The following is a 20,570-nucleotide window of genomic DNA, read 5'->3' as shown; positions in this document are numbered from 1 at the left end:
CCGCACAAGCCCTGCCCGCTCCCCCGCCGCCCGCCCGGGCTGCGCCGCGTTAATTTCATAGCACCGGCGACATGAGGACCTCATACCTCCGGACAACTGGGTGAGTCATAAACACACGGCGGAGGGCTGAAAGCCGAGACTGTTTACAGCGACTTTGCAGCGGCCTCCGGCGACACCGCCCGCCGCCCGCCGCGCAGGGGCCGCCCTGCGCCCAGGGGCCCCGCGGCGCAGCGCGGCGGCCGGGGGACGACCCCGCGCCGGCGGCACCTGCGGCCGGCGAGGGGCGAGGAGGGGGCGGCCCGCCCGCCGCCGCCCGTCGGTCCGTCGGTCCGCCCGGCCGCGGCGGCGGGAGCGCGGAGGAGCGGCGCTGGGGCGGGGGGGGGACGGGGAGGGCGGGGGGCGACGCGGTGTTGGGTTACCCCGGCCCGGCCCGGCCCGGCCCGGCCCCGCCGCCGCTGCCGCGGGGCCAGCGGGTGCCGCGGGGCTGCGCCGGCGGCCGCGCAGCCCACGGTATGTCGGGCCGGTGACTTCAGCCGGGAGATATTTGGAGGCTCCGCGGGGTCCGGTGCGGGGGGCCAGCGTGTGTTTGGGTCTGAAAGCGAATCAGCGGAGGGCGCGTCACTGCCAAAGGGCCCTATAAATCCATCTGCGGCGCCGAGTCGCCCTGGCAAAGCCCCCGCGTCCGCGCGTCCGGCTCCGCGCTCCCCTCCGCCCGCGGGTGCGGCGCCCCCCGCGCCTCGCCCAGCCCCGCGCCCCCGCCCGCCCAGCCCCGCCGGCAGCCGGGAGCGCCCAGGCCCAGCCGGGGCAGCCGGAGCGGGTGCTCCCCGGCACCGGCCCGGCCTCCCGCCGCGCTCCCCGCTTGGATCTAAGCTTTCGCCGCGACGGGACCCCCGATCTGGAGGAGGAAGCCTCGCTGCTGCTGCTGCTGCTGCTACCGGCTCTACAAATCCCAGCGCCGGCCTCTGATTCTCCCAGCAGGCTGAGGGGGGTGGTTTGATTTTTTTATTTATTTTTTTTTTAGTTATTTTTTTCCCTCCCCTCCTCCGCTGGGGTGAGGTTTTTTGGTGGGGTTTTTTGTTTGGGGGTGGTTTGTTGGGGGTTTTGGGGTTTTTTTTTTTTCCTTCCCGCCGTTGCGTGCGTGTCCGAGCGGTGCGCGGCTCCCCGCGGTGCTGGACCAGCTGGCGTTACAGGAGCCCTGATGTCTTCATCTGACTCCCCGCAGTTGTTGATGGAGTGTCTTTCTCAGATTTCCAGGCAGGGTCCCAAGAGCAGCACCCAGAGCCAGCTCCCGCTGCCAGGCGGCGCTCCCCGCGGCTCGGGCCGCTCCCGCCGCTGCTGAGCGCGGCTCCGGGGCCGGAGCGGGCAGAGACCCCCGCGGCACCGCTCCTGCCGCGGACACAGCACCTGCGGCGGCGGCGGGGGAGGCCGCCGGGGCTTGTGCTGGCGGCTCCCCTCTGCCTCCATCCAGACTTGCGACCTTGCCCCCCCCCCAACCCCACCTCCACACGTCTCCTCCCCCTGCCCCCCCCCAACCCCCCCCGCGCAAAGAGGGTCCCGGCGGTCGGCTCCCGACCTGGCCCACATGCATCGCCCGTCCGGCCACTCGGCTCCCCGGCGTTAATGTCCATCTCGGGTCCGACGAGACCAGCTCAGAGGTGAGGGCGAGGCGGGGGCCGCGGCGGGGCGGGCGGGCGGACCGGGGCGGGCGCCCTTCCCGGGGGCACAGGGCCGACCCGCCGCCCCCCACCCGCCCCCGGACCCGGCGAGGTGCGAAGGCAGCGGCCGACGGGGAAAAGCGCGCACCGGGCGGCGGGCGGCCCCGGGCGGCAGCCGAGCCCCGCCGCGGGAGCCGGGGCCGCCGCGGGTGCCCCCCGGCCCGCCCGCCCCGGGCCGGACGCTGCCCTGTGCCGCCGTCCGGGCCGAAGGGAGCCGGGCTGGGGGCGGCCGCCATCCCCGGGCGGAGGGCATCGGGTGCGTGCCGTGGCTGAGTGCGGGCGGGGGGACCGGGGAGCGAGGAGGAGAGAAGAAAAAGGGAAAGGGAGAAGGGAAGGGGAAGGAGCAGGGAAAAGAAAGAGGAACGGGGGAAGAAAGAAGCGTAGAGGAGGAGGAAACAGCGAAGGAGAGGGAAGCGAGAAGGAGAGGAAGATGAAAGGGAGGTGGAAACAAAGAGTAAAGGGGAAAGGGAAGGGGAAAGGAAATACTGAAACAAGGGGAAAGGGAAAGGGGAAGAGAAGGGGAAAGGGAAAGGGGAAAGGAAGGGAAACAGGAAGAGGACGGAGAAAGGAAAGGTGGCAAGTGAAGAGGGAAGGAAAGCAAAAAGGAGAGAAAAATGAAAAAGAGGGAAAGAGAAAGAGGACTGGGAAGGGGATGGGAAAGGGGAAAGAGGGAAAAAAAAAAGAAAGAGAAAAGGAGAGGGGAAGGGAAGGTTTGCCTGTAGCACAACAAATCTGCACATCCCTGTACCCCGGATCAGCCTGGTCTGCCCTGGCCCAGCCTGGAGACAGGTGCCGTGGTGCTGCCCGGGTGCTGGAGGAGGACAAGCACAAGGTGACCTGCCTGCCAGCACAGGGACACGGTCACACCACACACCCCCACCCGCAGGCTTCTGGGACCTGCTTGCCCATATCCCCCAAAGCAGCTTGCTCGGGCACAGAGGGGCTGGAAGCCATCCTGTGCCTCCCGCTCCCACACCTCTCGCAGAGGAGAGCCCACCTCCCTCGCTCTGGGAGGCAGTAGGGGTGGGAGGCTGAGCTGGGCACAGGTTGTTTCCCCCTGCTCTGTCCCCAGGCCTGGCCAGCGTGGACCAGGCTGATCTGGGGTGTGAGGCTGCTCAGCTTTGTCTCTGGGCTGGCAGGGAGGGGGCAGAACTGGGGGAGTGCAGCAGCTGGGGGCTAACCCTGCCTCTCCTCTCTGCCAGGGGCCCGTGTTGGAAGGAGATCTAAGATGAAGTTATGGGATGTTGTGGCTGTCTGCGTGGTGCTGCTCAACACGGTCTCCACCTCGCCCCTGCCCACCGGTAAGACGCCTCTCAAGGGGCCCCCTTCAGTGGTAGAGGGGCCTGAAGACGATCTCTCCCCCATCAGCCTGCTGCCTCCCTATGCTGTGCACAGTGACTGTAAGAAACATTCCCCTTTGTAGCCACTGCTGTCTGTCTTGCTAAACCCGCTCCCCTTCGCTCAGGCATCTGGGTGAGGAAAGGACCCCCCCACACTTTCTGCCCCCACTTCTCCCCCAGGCAGGGTCACTGGCTCTGGTCTGGCTCCAGCAGCTCCAAACCAAGTCATCCTCCAAAGCTTGGGGTTGGCAACTGTGGTGGCAATGCTCCCCCTTCCCCCCCACCTCCAGTCCTACTTTCCTGGCAGTCCTAAGATCCCTTTGGTTGAAAAATCTGGAGAGATGGGAAAGGTAGTTGTATGCAGAGGAGCCGGGAGCAGGATCAGGTGCATACACCTTGCAGCGCAGGCGCTTAAACTCCTTCCCCACCGCTTCAACCTTTCCCTGCTCAGACCTGCCAATGCAATTATTCACTGCCTGTAGTGGGCGCAAGTCCTGATGGAGATTGGACTCCATGGTGGGAGGCACTGTACACATCCTAGAGCGCTGCTGAGTTCCATTAAATCCTCCTTGGATCCTGATCCTGAAATTAATGTGTCTGCATGGAAATTTACAGAATAGTAGCGGTGGCAGGGTTAGGAGCTTAGTGCAGAGCAATCCACATGAACCAGCTCACAGTAAGGCAGCTTACAGTCCAAATGACAGATAATAATAATGCCTCGCTAATAATAGGTCTCCTACAATAGCAGATACAGGATTTTCACAGTGGTATGTGAGCGTTACGCTAACTCTGGTGGCTTTTTAAAGTGAGAATTAATATGACTCAGTAAGAAGTGGCAAAATACTCACATGAATTGTGGAGATGTTCACTTAGCAAAGGCACAGACGCAGCTTGGAGGTTGCTGCTTTTGCCTTTGCTCAGCCCTCTCTGTTTAGCTCGTTGCAAGATGCAGAAAGTATCCAGTAATTGGGATTCGTTTTTATTCCCTTAGCTGGAGGCATGTCCTTTCTCTGCGCCTGCCGCAGCTCCGGCCACAGGCAGTCCCGCTATGGTCTCTCCGGGAGCAGCCAGGCTAACACAGCGTGGAGGCACCAAGTGGGGAATCCTGTGCCGTGACTCCTTTGTTCCCTCCCCAACACCCATCTCCTCTTCTGCACCCACATCTCTGTCCTTCCTCATTTAGTCTTCTCTCTTTCCTTTCCTTGCTTGTGTTTCCCCCCTGCTGGAATCTTGCCTAGGCTGCTGCCTCCGCCCATCCCAGCCCAGGCTCCTGCTGCTCACAGACCAGCAGCCCCTGACATGTTTTCAGCCCCTCCAGGCAGGGAGGTTGGCCAAAAGTACTTCCTCACAGGGCTCCAGCCTGCCAGGGCTGGGGGGCTGTCATGGTGACCTTGTCCACGGCAAGCTGCATGGTGGGATAGGTACTGTCCTACAAAAGGCCGTGATCAGCTTTTCAGGCCACTGTGCTGGTCCCGTCTGCACAAGCTTGCTGCACCACCGGTGGCAAGAAGAGCATTGGGGGGGAGGGGGGGGGAGCGGCACCAGTCAGTTTGTAGGTCTGGCAGAAGCTGCAGAGTGGGAGAACATTAATGCTCCATCTTTCCAGGGTGATAGTATTAGCATGATGCCTGCTTTTATCTTGAAACTTACTTCTGGGGATATGGTTCCTGGTGAGCTGGTTTCACCATAGCAGCTCAAGGGCACAGGTAGCAGTAGCAGTCTTGTCTGTTCCTACTGTCCAAAACTTCTCATTGTTGCATCTTTTTTGCCTGTGGATTGGGTAAACAAGAAGTGGGAAGAAAGACGACCTGTGTTTTAACTGAGCCTCTTCCAGAAATCTGTGTTTCCAGGGTACAGACATAGGCTTTGCCAGGCAGAGCTGGGTTGCAGGTTATTGCCCAGGATAGTCATTTGAGAAAGGGCTGATAGTTTGGTCTCAATCTCTTAACCCTGGAGATCACAAATAGACAGGCCTGGCTGTAAGGGGAAAGTAAGCAGTGCTGTTATTCACAAGGGAAGTTGGGGAAACCCCAGGGAGTTCCTGTGGTCTTTGCATGGCAGCAATTTATGCAGCACCCATGCCCAAAAGTCAGAAACTCCTCTTTGCTACATTGCCAAGTCGGATGAGTCAGAGGAGACCTGCAGAAAGGCGGCAGTAAGAGAGCAGTGAAATACTTCGATCCACTTTTACGCCATTTTTAGTTGATTTGAAAGCGTGTGGTGCCTGCAGAGCAGTCTGCAAACAACAGAGCCCATGAGGCTGATCCTACCTGGGCACATCGCTGCCTTCCCACTGCAGCGGCACTTTGTTCGAGTCATCACCATCAGTGTCTTTGACTTATTTGTTTCTCTCTGCTTACCATTTGGTGGCATGCACCCTTCAACACATGGAAGACATAGAACAGTATACAGAAGAGGAGTCACGTCTACACCATCTTGACTTCCCTGTCCTCTTCGAGGTTTCTCTTACAAGCAGAGGGCAGTGTGCCACGAGCATGCAGGCACGCTTGCAGCTCCCTGGCTCGTCTGCTGGTGGACCTGCCCTGTATTAATATCTCTGTGGATGCTGTTGGTCAGCAGCTTCTCCGAGGGCCTTTGCAAGAGGCAGCTCACAAAGCAGTGGGAGTGCTGTCATTACCCAGGTTGGCTCGTCTGCATAAGGCAGTGTGTGGGTGCTGAGCAGGACTGGGTGCTGTGTGCGTTCAAAGCGGGGTGCACTGCTGTCCCCCAAAGCAATCCCTATGCAGGCTGGGTGGGGAGTAGTAGCCATGCTCTGTGTGCATTGCTCTTAACTCCAGAGAGGTCAGGTCACCCGTATACCGCTTGCAGCAGGGGTTGGTAGGGGTTAGAGATCAAGTCCTGCTCCTAAGGCAGGCCAAACACATTGCTGGAGCACAGATCGGTTTTCCCAGGCCCTTGACACCTTTTTGTCTTCACATTTGGTGGGATTGCTTTCCCTGCAGTGCTCTGAGGTCACCTGATGTTACCCCATCCCTTTCAGGTTGGCTCGAACCCTTCCTTCATTCCAGCCTACGGGCAAGGTCCTAACCTCCTGTGCTGATCAGGTGTAATGTGCTGACCTTTGCTGTTCAGGGCAGTAATTAGAGACGGCAGAGGGTGTTGTCAATTGCAGTCTTCTGCATTTTTTAGTGGACTGGAGGCTGGAGTGAGAGTAGCCTCCATAAATGCAGTGCATTTGAGATGAATCCAGTGTTTGTAGGTGTTTTAGGTGTCAGTGTTCATGGGGTAGCTTATTTCACACAAAGAGCAGCTGTAGAGCTTGTGAGGTTAGAAAACCCTTCCTTTGTTTCCCTCATGCTGCAGTCTGCTGGGGGGAAGAACACAGCTTAAATAGCAAGTGCAGACAGAGCAAAGATAAACCAAATTATTATAAACTGAATACTAAGTCAGCAGCTTCAGAAGCGTGACAGCTCAGAAGGAGCCAAACACTTGGTTTGACTTACATGCAGTTCCCAGCGAGTACATTTTGTAACTGCTTGCCGCTGTATGGCTATAATCAACGTGTATGTGAAGACTGGAGTATCCTGAGGTCCAGGTTATGATATATAGTCTCTTGATCAAGTGAGCATCTTTAGTAAGAACTAGCGGTAAGCATGTAGAATTAAATGAAAAATCTCACCATGGACTTTTCGCTCCTAATAGGAGGAAAAGGTGGTTTTTTTGCATTATAACATCTGAGTTACTCTAAGGCCACTGGATGGTCATTTGTTGTTGGAGCTCCTTTGGTGTGTTTGTTATGCTATAACACACCATGGTATGTGTACATTATACCTCTGTTAAAAATTCTTCATACCCCTGCTAAGGGGTATTTAATGTTAAGCATTTAGCTGGCAACATTACCAACTAATATGGAAAGTGTCTAGAATAAACAGTGATACTGTAGGGCTCTTTAAGGCAAAACCAGTATTAAATTATACTTCCAACTGAATGCATTTCCTTCCCTACAATATTTATTAGGCACATTCAGTGTTACGAACCAGAACTCTCATGTTTCTGTCCAGGCTTTCCTGCTCAACACACCTACAGTGTGGCAGATGCACTTTAGTTTAAGATGCCCAGAAGCTACAGAGGTAACCTGCCCATGCGCAGTAATTCCAATGCATCAGAGAGGTATCTGCCACACCAAGCAGGTGCCACACTGCATCATTTGATCGGTGTGTATCTGGTGCAGCCGGTGCACCCAGCCAGTGTCAGACAGAGTGTGCCTGTGTCCTTGGGCCAGCATATATATATTAAAGTTCGTTCGATTAGGCACGCCCAGGTTATGTAGGCATCTAGAAATCTCAAGCATTCCGGCTGGCCCATTCATGGGCAAAATTCTAGAAAAAGAAAGAGCAGGACACATCTGGTTAAATCCAGATGCTTGTAGGCCTAGAAGCTGGCTTCTCTGCAGTCTCAGGTATAAATATTGAATATATTCCTACGAAGGGTATTCTGGGACTTAAGGAGGAAAGGATGGAAGTGCAAGAGAATATGTTTTTATTCTCATTTTAAGAGGTATACTTTGTTTAAAGTTTTATGTCTTTGCTGCTTTTCAATTTAGGGACCTCAAAAACTTCCCAGTGGAAGTGTGGATCCTTTTAGATGTTTTGCAGGTATGGGTTGCTAGATAACATACCTGAACATGCTTTTCTCGGTTACCTTTCATAGGCCTCTTCAATATATTTTAGAAATCCCCGTGTTCAGAATCTGCAGATGACAAGCTGCAAAACCCTTCTTGAAAGGCTGAAGAATTCAGCTGCATAGTGACTATTGATGAATTGATGGGGGAGGCATGATTTGTCCACTAGAAGAGGATCATCGGATTGAAAGGTTGTAATGTCTTTATAAATTATACTGTTCCTGATTAGGGCTGCATAAAGGAGGTTTAAAATATTTAAAGTTACAGAGGCTGAGATAAGCCATTGGGATCATTGAGTCCCATCCCCCAAAATTGCAGATGATAGGGATGGACATCGAGTGCAAATATCCAGTCTTCATCCTCCCTGCACACTATCAGCTAAGCAACTGCAACTTAAGACTTGCAGTACACAGGCAAGACCCTGCATAACTACACTTGTTGTGGATTCTCATACTTCTGAGGTAATAAGTTAATGGCAAGCAATAAATGAGGAATACTAAATATTGCAGCATAACCACATTCAGGACCATCAGACATCTAAATAGGCCACTGCCACATTAGTGCTGGTAGAGTGGTTGACACTGCAGAATAGTCATTTTTGATAAAACCCACTGTAGTCTCTAATTAAGTGATATTTGGTAAGGGGAACCAAAGGAAGGATTTCAGTGATTGCTGGAAATCCAGTCCTGCTTACAAAGAAGAAAAAAGAAAATAGAATCAAAAAGGTTTATTTGAGACAGGTACAAACAAAGCATTAAGACACAAAATATACGTTAAAGTATGTGTGTTTCTAAGATCAAGGATAGCATATTAATTACATGAGGCATTTCAAATATCAGCATTCTTTTCAAGGAATAAAGCCAGATTGTAGGATTTAGCAGATATTTAGGGTGTATGTATTGGTACAGCACTTAAACTGAAACCCACAGGTACATTTCTCTGAAGTCAGTGGGACTTGTACAAATGCTTTAATGATTATTGAACATGAATAAGCTTCAAAAGAAGCAAACACTGAAATCAAAGTACTCATTTTCCTGTGTCGGGGCCAGGCAGTGTTACAGCAGTATGCCAAATCTTCTCAGGTGGCCACGTTTTTAGAGGCAAGCTGGTTGTATCCCCTTTAACTAACAAGCTACACACAAACATCTGGACTACCTCTGCTCCCATCCCAAGCGTGTAAGATTTCTTTGGCAAAACCAGCTATTACTCAGGAAATTTCTGACGGGGAGGTGTGGATCCGGCGTAGCGGCTGAGAAGGCGCTTGCTCTTCTGAGCACACGCCAGCACTGTCTGGCAGGCCATGGTCCCCACATCCCAACATGAGACCTTCTGCAGCAGAGCACGTAGCACGTGCCCTAGAGTCAGGGACTGATTATTATAATAATAACATTTTCCAAACTGAAATATTAAAACTTTTTGTATTGTTCCTATTGTAAACACAGGGAAATGCAGGTAGTGAAAGGCAGCAATGGAAGAACACATATTGTTTATAGGTCAGATCAAAATCAGATTGTAGCAGAGATTGCCGCAAGAGGGGCATCAGACATGGTTTTGCCCAGACGGCTCTGCTTTTCTGTCCCCAGGGAAGAGACTGGGATAGGGTCCCTTCCCGCTGCTTTGCTGCCTGTGCTTGTTCCTTGGGAACACCCCTAATATCCAACAGGAGATGCAGTGTAAGAGCACAGGCAGCCCAGGAACAGCTGCTGTTATTTATTTAGGAATGCTGTTCCCATTCAGAGAGCTGGCACTAAAGTGGGGCTGGGTGACCGATGTGGGTTTTTAGTGATGTCATGCGAGGGCTGGGCTGGATCACTTCTGCACCACGGGTGCTAAAGAGAATTTCTTTTTATGACTGACAGTATTTCCTCTATTAAAGTCTCAGCGCCGTGCCTGTTAGCTGGCTACACACGTTCTTGCTAATAGAGGTCACAGATTCCATGTCCCACTCATATGTACTCCTCTGAGGTTCTCGCAGGGTTGGGACAGAACCAAATTTTAAGTGTAAACCCAGGTTTTACTGGGAAGCTGAGTATTTACTCAGCATGGTATGGATTTGGAGGGGCACAAGGACTTAGTAAGGAGACAATAGGCAGGTATGTGCCTTGCCCCGGTTTGGCTCCTGCTCCATCACTGGCTTCAGGCACGGCACTGCCACTTTTTCCTGTTTCCCCTTTTACACTTTTTATGCCATAACTTCTTGAGATGCAGAGACTGCTTCGTGGGTGCTTGAGTACCTGCACAGCCCATACAATAAGGCCCTAGTGCAGTCAGGCTCCTGGCAGCTGCTTCAGGAGCTGTCACAAAACCTCAAGAACTGTCCCCAAAGTCGGGCAGGATCTTGTGAACAACCCCACCTGGAGTGGATGAAGAACAAGAAACTCTTGTGGACAGGTCAGCTTGCCAGGCAGCTTCCTTTTCTTCACCCAGTTCATCTGACCTTGCTGTTTCCCCTTGGTCTAGGGGAATTCCCCCAGCTGGGAGCAATGATGATGGTCCTATTGTTTCTCCCCTTTCTTCTCCTGGTGGGAACCAGCATTTCATACCTGTGAGAAAGCAGGCACAGGATGCAAGGGGAGGCACTGCCAAGCGTGGCAGTGCAAAAATACCAAGTACTCTGCAGATTTGCCGTTATGACCAACACATGGGAAGTGGCAGGGTTAGCTAGTGAGCTACAAACACAAATCTTGGCTGCTCCATCAGGAGCAAGCACGCCAGGAAGGTTAACCCTGTGCCTTTTTCCAGTGCTGCCTTACCGTACCTGACTGGTGTGAGTGGCCCCAGAGTCATCCTCCAGGTTACTTAGCACTTTTCCTTGATGAGAGACGAGTGACACCGGTGAGAGGCTCCGTTTCTAAGGGCTGTCTGAGTCAGAGGAGAGGACACAGCATGTCCTGGGAGCTGGTGAGGCAGGGAGTATTAAACATTTAAAGATGAGCTGACCTTGGTGTGTTTGATGCTCTGTTTCCTAATGGACACAACCGACTGCTTTCCATTTCACTCTTAGCCCCACGGATATTTATGCAAGGCGTGAAAGCAAAGTCATGCCTCAGAGAGGTGGTATTTTAATTGTTTAAATCCTGAGAACCTTTCAGCATAACTATTTTTAACACCTGCCTTTGCTTTGATGCCTGCATGACAGGCTTTGTTTTTCATGAAAAATATTTCATTTTCAATAAAATAAATTGTTTATCCCCACCACAGTTGATGCTTTTTTACTTTGCAAAGCAGAATGATCATCACATTAGTAATTTTAACGTCACTAAGGTCGCACTTCCACAAACGGGTTACTCTGAGGTTCTGCTAAAGCGCGTTTTTGTGGTGTGAGATGGAGGGATTCTGTGTTCAGACAGGGCATGTCCACTATAATAAGTACCTGAAAACACTACTGCAAAGCAAGCTAAATACAAAAATAATTAATGAATAAATGGTATACCAGAGTAATCTTCATAAGCAAGAAAAAATGAGGATGATTCATTGCAGTCACTGTTAGAGGCACATTAATTGTCTCTTTCCCACTATCAGATAATGTAAGAAGAAACGTCTTTGTGAGTATAACTTTGGAGGAAACTTAAAAAATAACCGGGAAAGAAAGGAAGTTAAAATATTTCCCAATGAAGGGAGCAGATTAAAGTATCAGAACTGTTTTTGAAAAAGGGCTGTTTCATCCTAACACAGGTCTAGATCTGAATTTTCTAAATAATGCTTACCATTATAATGAGCTGGATTAACCCCCTTGAACTTTGAAATTGTACTTTAAACTATTAGAGTCTGAATGCTGCTGTTTGAACTCCTCTAATTGAAAGACAGCTGTGCCTAAGTGAAATATCCTGGTAATTTTATTAAATGTTTGGCCTGGCATTTTGATGTGGTAGCTATACACTGCCACAAATGCATGCATAAAAGCTACAGTGTAAAACAAAAATCTAATTTTATCATTTTTAGTATACCTTATGTGACTTCTATTACATCACTTTAGTGCAGGATATGCAAAGTGCCAAATAATGCTGCAGTGATGTGATTACATTTTACTGAGATCAGTAAGGAAAACTATTCTATAAAGTACAAACAGTTTCAAATAACTCAAAACATCAAGTTTCATGAGATTTAAAAAAAAAAAAAAAGGAAAACCCACTTATATAAATTATTATTTTGCTATTAATATAATTCAAGCTTTCTTGTAAACCATAATAGACAGCATGGTGAGAAGAGACTGTAGTTAGCCTTTTAAATCCATAATCAGGCACCAAAATGAGTAACTGGGTTTTTTGCTTAAAAGCTGAAGATCCATCTGTTCCCACTGAAATCAATTTGTGGTCAGGTACAAACGGAGGATTTCTTGCTCTACCATGCTGGGTTCCTGCCACTGCGGGGGAATATTTGGCTTTAAAATAAATCTGTTGCTAGTAAAATCAAAGGAATAGTTTTACAAAATATAATTGTGATCACATTTGAACAGACAGAAATAAATTGTCCATTTTTCCTTAATGGAGACTGTTTTCTTGAATGTGATGAGTTTGGTTTGGATACTCATTTAGATCTATTTTATGTAGAAGTCTATGTGAACACTGTATAATTTATTCTTCTAAAAAGCACAGGCATCAGACCCTGGTCGTGCTGGCACGTGGTGTCTCTAGTTAATTGGAAATGCAAAGGCAGACCCTGGGGGGTTTGCAGCGGGGAAGATGCCGGGAGGAAGGCATGTTTCCCTGTGTGCCCAAAGCAGAGCTCCGGGGTGGCTTTCTGCAGAGGCTGGTGAAGAGCACCGCAGGTGTTTGGCTGCAGGATCCTGTGCCCGTACACGCTGCCAGCTCTTGCAGTACCCAGGGGACAGGGACTGTGCTCGGGGACGGGCAGGTCAAAGCTTCAGGTTCCAGAGAGCAGAGCAGTGAGGCAAGAATTTAAGTTTGCATTCAAGAGGGATGTTCCTAACCCAAGAGGTCAAAACTATGATCTGAGTGTGCCCTAAAGGTTCAGAAAGCAAGCAAACAGCTTGCGGACTGCAAGCAGAAGATGCAAATATTCTTGGTCTTTTAATTATATTTTAAATGAGTCTCATTTCTTCTTTTTTTGTTTGACTCCTGGAGTTCTGGACATTTGGTGTTCATCAGCTCTGCCACCAGCCTGGTCACTCGTCTAGATTCCCTTGTGCACCAGTGCTGTGATGTTTCATTTTTTCCTTTTTTGCTTTTTTATTAATTTTCTGGTTATGTGAGAAACTTCTGGCAGATCAAGAGCCCTGGTTCAGCTGGACATGGGAGACAGAAAAGGTACCCAGAGGCAGACTAGCACCTCGGCTGCCATCCATACCCCCCATTCTTGGTACTCCAGCACTAGAGAGCAGAGTCATGCTCTGGTTGCCACCAGAGGAAAAGGCTCTGTCTGTTCTTGCCTGGGTGGTCAGGTCCTTGGCATGGCACTGAAAGAGGGACCGTGGAAGGGAGCTGGAGAGCGAGATGAGTGGGAGCAGGACACATGTGCTGGCCACAGCTCCCGCAGGCACCACTGCCTGCCCCACGCTCCTGCCGGTGGGGTGCTGGGCAAAGGAGATGCAAGAACACTTGCACGTGCCCACGCAGACACCTTCGAGGGATTTCCCCAGTGACTTGGTCGGTCAGGAAACAGATTTCAGAAACCTCATGACTTTGCACCGGCCTTGTGAGTATTCATGGCACCATAGTCTAAGTGGTGGGGCTCAGCCCATCACACTGCCCCAGTGGGGTCTGTCACCCTTTTTCTCGCGCTGGGAACAAGATACGAAGAGGCCCCATGTTTCCTGAGGGAGGATTTTATATTTCTAGAACATATGGTCCTTTCCCTCAGGAAATACGTGCATTGAGGTGCATCACATGTGTAAGCCAACCTTTGCTAACCTATATTGAGCACATGCTGTTGTGGGCTACTCCCATCCTGTCCTGTCCTATCCTAGGTGGCTCTGGATTTTTAAGTTGTAATTCCTTCACACTCTGGAGCTTGGTACCAGGGACTCCTGCTCAGAGATCTTTACTGCTTTTATTGCTGTAGTATCAAAGCATTTTCTGCTGGCACTTTGTACAGCGTGACAGGCATCTGTCGTGTTTGTTCTCTCAGCTTTTCCACCAGAAGGCAAGTGTTGTCAGCAAACTAGTTTGTTTTGAAAAAAAAAAGTGTGTGTATAATTAGATATATTTGTATGTGTGTATGTGTAAATACAACACACATATACACACATGCAAACTGTGTATGTTATGGGAAGGGATAATAATATGTGCTTCTCCCAGGGGTGTGAAATACCCACGGAGCGCTCTGCCTGCTGCACAGTCAAGTCAGCACAGTCCATGCAGTGTTAGAGAAGCAAAGCTGCTGGGCTATTGGCCTTCGTTCTGACACTACAAACATTTTCTAAAGAGTGTTGGAGACAGAGGGGTAACTGAGACAGAGGGGTAACTAAGTGCCCCTCAATCAAGTGGCTTTATTCAGGTTGCAAACCAGCACTTGGTGCCAGGGCAGCCCATATGACTCTGGTGGTGTTCCCTGGCCATGCAGATTGACTCAGCACCCCCTCCACCACCAGCAGCAGTTACCACAGTGCAGAGACCAAACAAGTGCTCGGCATGTTGTGCCTGTGGTGCAGAAAGGCCTCAGCATCCCTGGAGCACATCTACCAAGTGCCCATCAGGATGGGGTGGTCCTGCTGTCAGTCTTCTCCACCTTCCCTTCTGTCCATTAGCCTTTTACCATCTTTAGTCCTTGGTCAGTGGTTATTGCTTACTCGTGTATGATGTCTGGTGGTAGCTTTTTTAGCACTTACCTCTAGTGCCTTGTTTCAACCCATCATGCCTGGTGCTAATGCTGGCATTTCCACTTGGGTGCCCAGGGTCATGCTTCAGTTTTTTTACAGCATTTTGTTTCAGGCTCTCAGGCTTCGCACCCATACTTATTGGACAGCTGAATATCCCTACTGGGTCATGACTGGCACCTTGGCATAGGCTGCTAAGTCAACTCTTACTTCACTCTTGGCTGTTAAGGTTTCCTTAAAACCCCTGTGAGCTGATTGTGGGAATTAGAAGTGTTCCTTGAAAAGTGCTAAATTATGGAAGCAAATTTGGAGTACATTGGCAGTCCAGTTGGAAGCTCCCAAAAAGGGTATTGTTGCATTGATCATGACTAGTTTGGGGCCCCACAGGCAGCGGGTGTTGTTGCTTACAGCAGGTTGCAAGGACTCACTGAGTAGCCCAGTAACAACAGCTGCCATTGTGTTAACGTATAACAGCATGTGTGGTTGTAGGTGAGCAGACACTGACCAGGGTCAATAGGTCCAGCACATTTTCTTGAGGAGGCCTCTGTGCCCACTGTTCCCACTGGTTCCCTAATATCACCCACGTGCCTTGTGTCTTCTCCAGTGATGTAATCTCTAAATACTGGGGGTCACTGCAGGAGTCCTCTCGACAGATTTGGATATCTGCTTGGGATATTTTCCAATCCTGTGGGCTGAAGGGGAAGTCGACCCTGGAGACAGAAAATTGGCGTTCATCTTAGTCATAGTGCTGGCATCCCTCCCAGTGAGTCTCCCAAGGGGCCTGATATTGCAATAGTGGATGAGCTGAACAGGGGTCCCCAGCTCTATTAGATATATCAGCCGTGCACACCTCATCCCAGGTTACAGCTTGGAGCGCTTCTTGCATGGTTTGTGTTAAGAGCCCCAGTGAGATTAGCAGGATCAGTCGTGCTGCCAATTACCCCATTTTCTGGTTGCAGCAAGTCCATGTGTGTAGGTAGTGCTCCTCTAGTTGGATATGCTGTTGGCTTGATTACTTGATCTACTTTTTGCCCTACTGCTTCCACCTTCTGCAGTGTTGACACCCCATGCCTGCGTTAGCAGCGTTGCATAGGGCTCTTCTGTGATATGTTTCCTCCACCTTAAATATCATAGGCCACTCGCAGCGCAGAAGGCTCTCAGCAACATTAGATCCCTTGGTGCAGTTGGGGTGGTGATCATGCATGAACCTGGGTAGATATCAGCATGGGCTCTGAGCAGGGACACAGTCCACAACATGGGACTTTCCTCCTCCTTATCTACCCTCCAGGGTACACTTGGACTCACTTGGGCAGGACAGTGCCTGAACCCTGTAACTGTGTGAATAATATTTAACCAAAGTAGACTCCTGCATATAGCACTGTGGTATTTTTGCACCTGAATTGCAAGTTTAAAAATGATGTGCCTAGTTGGGTTGTTATCTCTTCAGGTAATCCACAGTTTTGTTTCTCCCTTCTTAGGCGGGGGAGACTTACTCCCCTCACTGCACTGGCAGCATACCAGGCTTAGGATAAGTATGAGGCTGAAGGTTGCAGACAAGAATCTCCACGTATAGTTTGGGTTTCCTTGTAGCAACCTTCTGTCCCCTTCCTGATGGTTGACCATTGCAGGAATTTTGTAAAACCCTAGTAGGTTTCCCTGATGGTTGTATTTCGCTCTCCATAGCCAACATAGGCTGTATCTGTGTCGGGGCCAAGCTTGTACTTCAGCAATGGGGGCTATGCCAGCTCCACGTGGGTCATCTTGCTTGACTGAGTCTAGCAAGGTGTCTACCCTTTCATGCTTTTAAGGAATGTAGCCCACCCATTGCCTTGACCTGGACCTTGCTCAGTAGAGTGGTATTCATATGGTGTAGACAGGCCAGCCTGTCCTGCAACAGAGGTGGGTGGCGCTCCAATGGACACATCTATCCAAGCTACACCTCTCCAGTAGGTATTTTGGTACCTGCTACAGAGGTAATGACAGAGGAGTGTAAAAAGGGTGCGCTTACCGTTGGTGTTGCAGGAATATGGGGCTTGGTGCAGGGCCCTGCCTTGTTCAGGTCCAATATAGCTGTATAGATATCAGCCATCCCTCCTTCATGTCTTTTGACAGTCGCTGGTCTGCGAGATTGTTGCCGTTAGCATGGATAGCTGTAAAACAAAGTGTAATTCACTTTTCCCAGTCCCAAACTCTATAGTTTATAGGATCTCACTTTCCGTGTGCTACCCTTATTATGTGAAGGTACAAGATTGCTTGCCTTCATTGGTCTTTTACCAGTCTGTACTATTTTGCTGGAGCCATCCATGAAAGACTGTCTACGTCTGATCCATCACTGTTTTGTCATGGAGGGAGTCCTCTAGGATGTGGCTGCTTCGGAGAGGGGTCCATGTTCCTCTTTATGTGCAGATGCAGTGTGTTTCAGCAGGTTTTTGCACTACTGCTGCCCCCACGTCCTCTGTATTTGGTGCTTCTGTTGAGGATATGAAGGTACACATTCGCTAGGCAATGGGAGGCAACCTCATGTCTTCCTCTCTCGTGTTAAGAGAGTCCATTCCACAGTGTATGGGCTGGGTGCATGTGCTGCCTGGTCTCCCATCAGGGCTCCTGTCCGTTACAGTGCTCATTAGGGAAACGTGGGGCTGAGCCTTTGCCTAAGGAGCTGTTCCTGTCTCAGCACCTGACCGGGTGAAAGCCTTCCTGGCTTAGTGGAGGTGCCAACCCCTGGCCAGGTGCACTGCGTTGGGTATTGCCTTTCCCAGTGTTTGCAGTACTTGGGATATTTGTAGGGATCCTTCTGGAGGTGGAGCTCCCGTACATGCAGGGCTGCGTGCGTGACACTGGTCTGTTGTGTGAGTGGGCACTTAGGAGTTAAGTACAGAAAGAAGCATACTCTTAGGTCTTACTGCAAAGGAAGTGAGTCCTCAAGTCTTGATTTTTGGCACAATGAATGAGAAAAAAAAAAAATCTCAATATTGCAATGTAGTTATGTGTTTAAGAGACAATCATTAATAATACAACCACCTACACATGGCTCCTGACAGCCTGACCCTCCATTAAATCACTGTATTCACTAAAGCAGATCACACTGAGGGATTTAGTCTATGGGAAGTTTAAAGGTTGCAAAATAAAATTTTTTTCCAAATCATGCTGAAAAGCTGAAATCTGAGAACATTTCAGAACACATTCAATTTCACCCTCCTTGAAGAGGTTTGTTCTGTTAGTATCAAAACATTTCATTGACTTCAACATTTAATTTACTTGAATAATTTATCACTGGTAGAGTATATATCAAGCAAAAAATGAAATAGCTTATGTTAACTTCATAAAAAACAAATGCATTAATAACATTTCCCTTGAAAATTAACATAATACTTCTATTCTGACCTATTTCTACTCAGTCTAATCAGCATCTTGTGATACAAAATACTTCAATGAGAAATTTTTCAAAAGCTCTTATTATAATTATCCCCTAGAAGCAGTAAAAAAGCAGGCATTCAGCCAAGAATAGCTCAGCCCGGTACCCAGGAAATTCCCCTTTCTGTCCTGCCCAAAAACCGTATTGGTAGGTGGCTTTGACAATACTAACTGCTGCTGGTGTGAAAAGACAACCATTAAAAATTATAATCATGAAATTGCTTCAAAGAACCCTTGTCCTTTTGCTGCTTTGCTGGGAAGAGCCTGTAAAACCTCTCTACAGTAGCTTCCTCCACCCATTAACTAATATTTGTATCATGACATGCTTTTCCTTCCCTCGATTGTGACAGGGCTCATTCAGTATTGAAAGATGTGCTGAAGTGCTACCCAGCATCAGCAGACACCTACAGAGATACATACATATCTCATTTGTTTTTGCCCAAATGAGTTTCCATTATGATCTAAACCATTCCAAATTCTCCCTGATTTCTGAGGGTCCTGGGTACGCGCTGTGAAGTGATGGGCAGAGCAGCTTGCATGCGTCTAACATTCTTGAGCCATGAATGGACAAACTTAATGACAACTGACATGTGACAAAGCCTTTTCTCTCTTTCCCAAACAGCTAATATGCCAGAGGATTATCCGGATCAGTTTGATGAGGTAGTGGACTTTATTCAAGCCACCATTAAAAGACTGAGGAGGTCGCCAGATAAACAGACTCCGATTTTTTCTAGGCGGGAGAGAAACCGGCAAAACGCAGCCGCAAACATAGAGAATTCCAGCAAAAAGGGAAGGAGGAATCAAAAGGGCAAAAATCGAGGATGCGTCTTAACAGAAATACATTTAAACGTGACTGACTTGGATCTGGGATACGAAACCAAAGAAGAGCTAATTTTCCGGTACTGCAGTGGATCTTGTGATGCAGCTGAGACCACCTATGACAAAATTTTAAAAAACTTAACCAGAAAGAAAAAACTAGTCACTGACAAAGTGAAGCAGGCTTGTTGCAGACCCACAGCCTTTGATGATGACCTGTCCTTTTTGGACGATAACCTGGTTTACCACATACTGAAAAAACATTCCGCAAAAAGGTGTGGATGCGTCTGATGGCTGCATGCCAGCAGCGGTGCCATTTTTGCATTCCTGCTATGATGCAAAGAGTGGGACCAAGGTTCCTGGGGATGTATCTGCTCAGAATGGAGAAAAGAGGACCAAGAATGCAGAATGAGGGGTCGTGAGAGCCGGAGGAGGGCGTGAGGCAGCATAGGAGGATGGAGGCTTTTGACGTTCTACGGGAAAGTAAATAAAAGCTCAGGTGGAGATGCCGATGGCTGGATGGCCTGCAGGCTTTCTTTCCCGTTTGACACAGTCCACCATCAGTGAGACTCATATCCATGAGGAATGTGCTTAAAAACACAACCCTGCCATAACACACTGTGTTGTAGTTACACCATCTGTGCCAGGAAGCTTAGCTGTGGACTGGCTTAGGAGTACTTTAGTCATCCCCTGTGCCCTCAGCTTTACTGAAAGACACATTGTGCTGCTGCTCATTGAAGGGTGGTTCCTAAGCACTTAGGACAACTTCTAAGCTGTAATAAGGTTAACCTCGTAAGTAAGATGATATCAGGCAAATATCAAAATTCCCAGTTCTCAAGTTCTTTAGGGCCAGTATCGATATGAAGCAAAACAGTTCCACTTACTGGTTAAGTTTGGTTATTTCCATCTTGTGTTTCTTCAGTGTAGGATTTAATTCTTCTGCTACCTGTGAAAACATTGTGTTTTTAAGCACTTCTTCCTAGTATGGTGAGAGAAATAACAAGCCCGGCCTACACAAAAATGTGTTTCTTTTGGTTTACAAAGGACTAATGTGACTTGCGTAACTACATTTCTATTTGGTCATTGTGAGTGAGCAGAGACTACTTGATGCAATGCATCCATTCAGAGTCATAAATATACAGAAGATATTTATTGAGATTAAGTTATTGTTATTTATTACAGTTCACTAATGAGTCTCCTTTCCTTATTTATTAAAGTTTCTTTTCAAAGGTGCCAAAGTAGAAGGTGCTTGGGGATACAGAGAGACAATGGAGTTGGGAACAACGGTCCATGTGTTTGATTGAAAGTGTTAACTTGAATGCAAAAAATCACTTACTTTACCTTTTTTTTCTTTTAAACAAAATCCTGATTATATGCACAAAATGTAGTGCCAAAGCCTGCAGCCCTTCCTCCTGTTCACTAACACTTTTGAAAATTACTGCAGCCATACATGCACAGGAGCAGCAATGGCTCTGGACAAGTGAGGGTCGCAGGACTTGGCTCAACATTAGCGATTTGTTAGGAAAACTAATTTTAGTCGTATTTAAATGTAGCCACGTTTTTTTCTCACACTTTTTGCCAACTGACCTCATATAACTATTGACAGATGGAAAATAATCACGTTTAGCCTTATAATTTCTTGTTATATTTATTTAAGCTTTTCCTTCCGTATTTCCATATAGAAGAGGTTAAATCCCTCTTACTAGTTAGCCCTGGATTTAATATAGCCTGCAGGTAAACAGTTGTGTTAAATAACCAAAGTGTTTTGTATAATTTGCTGAAATGTTACAGGATCATACCCACACAGCAGAACAGTCAGTTTCCTTAGGATGAGAGATGTTGTACAGCAAAGGCATTTATAACTGACC

General features: G+C 48.9%; 1 protein-coding gene across 3 annotated transcripts; it reads left to right on the top strand.

The window, feature by feature from the left end:
• The first annotated feature begins 743 nt into the window (after positions 1 to 743).
• GDNF (glial cell derived neurotrophic factor) lies at positions 744 to 20,261 on the top strand. 3 transcript variants are annotated; one of them, XM_075020533.1, is made up of 3 exons: positions 744 to 1,655; positions 2,918 to 3,016; positions 18,509 to 20,261. In XM_075020533.1, the coding sequence occupies exons 2-3, from the start codon at positions 2,944 to 2,946 to the stop codon at positions 18,991 to 18,993; spliced, it is 558 nt and encodes a 185-aa protein (XP_074876634.1). In that variant the 5' UTR covers positions 744 to 1,655; positions 2,918 to 2,943; the 3' UTR covers positions 18,994 to 20,261. The 3 variants fall into 3 exon arrangements, with proteins under 3 accessions (XP_074876634.1, XP_074876633.1, XP_074876635.1); XM_075020532.1 differs by having other exon boundaries at positions 2,918 to 3,115; XM_075020534.1 differs by lacking the exons at positions 744 to 1,655; positions 2,918 to 3,016 and adding an exon at positions 6,917 to 7,888.
• Positions 20,262 to 20,570: the final 309 nt, after the last annotated feature.

The sequence above is a fragment of the Buteo buteo genome, chromosome Z (genome assembly GCF_964188355.1).
Source record: "Buteo buteo chromosome Z, bButBut1.hap1.1, whole genome shotgun sequence".
Classification (NCBI taxonomy): domain Eukaryota; kingdom Metazoa; phylum Chordata; class Aves; order Accipitriformes; family Accipitridae; genus Buteo; species Buteo buteo.
Note: the sequence above shows the minus strand (reverse complement) of the source record. Positions and strands in the feature narration are given on the sequence as shown.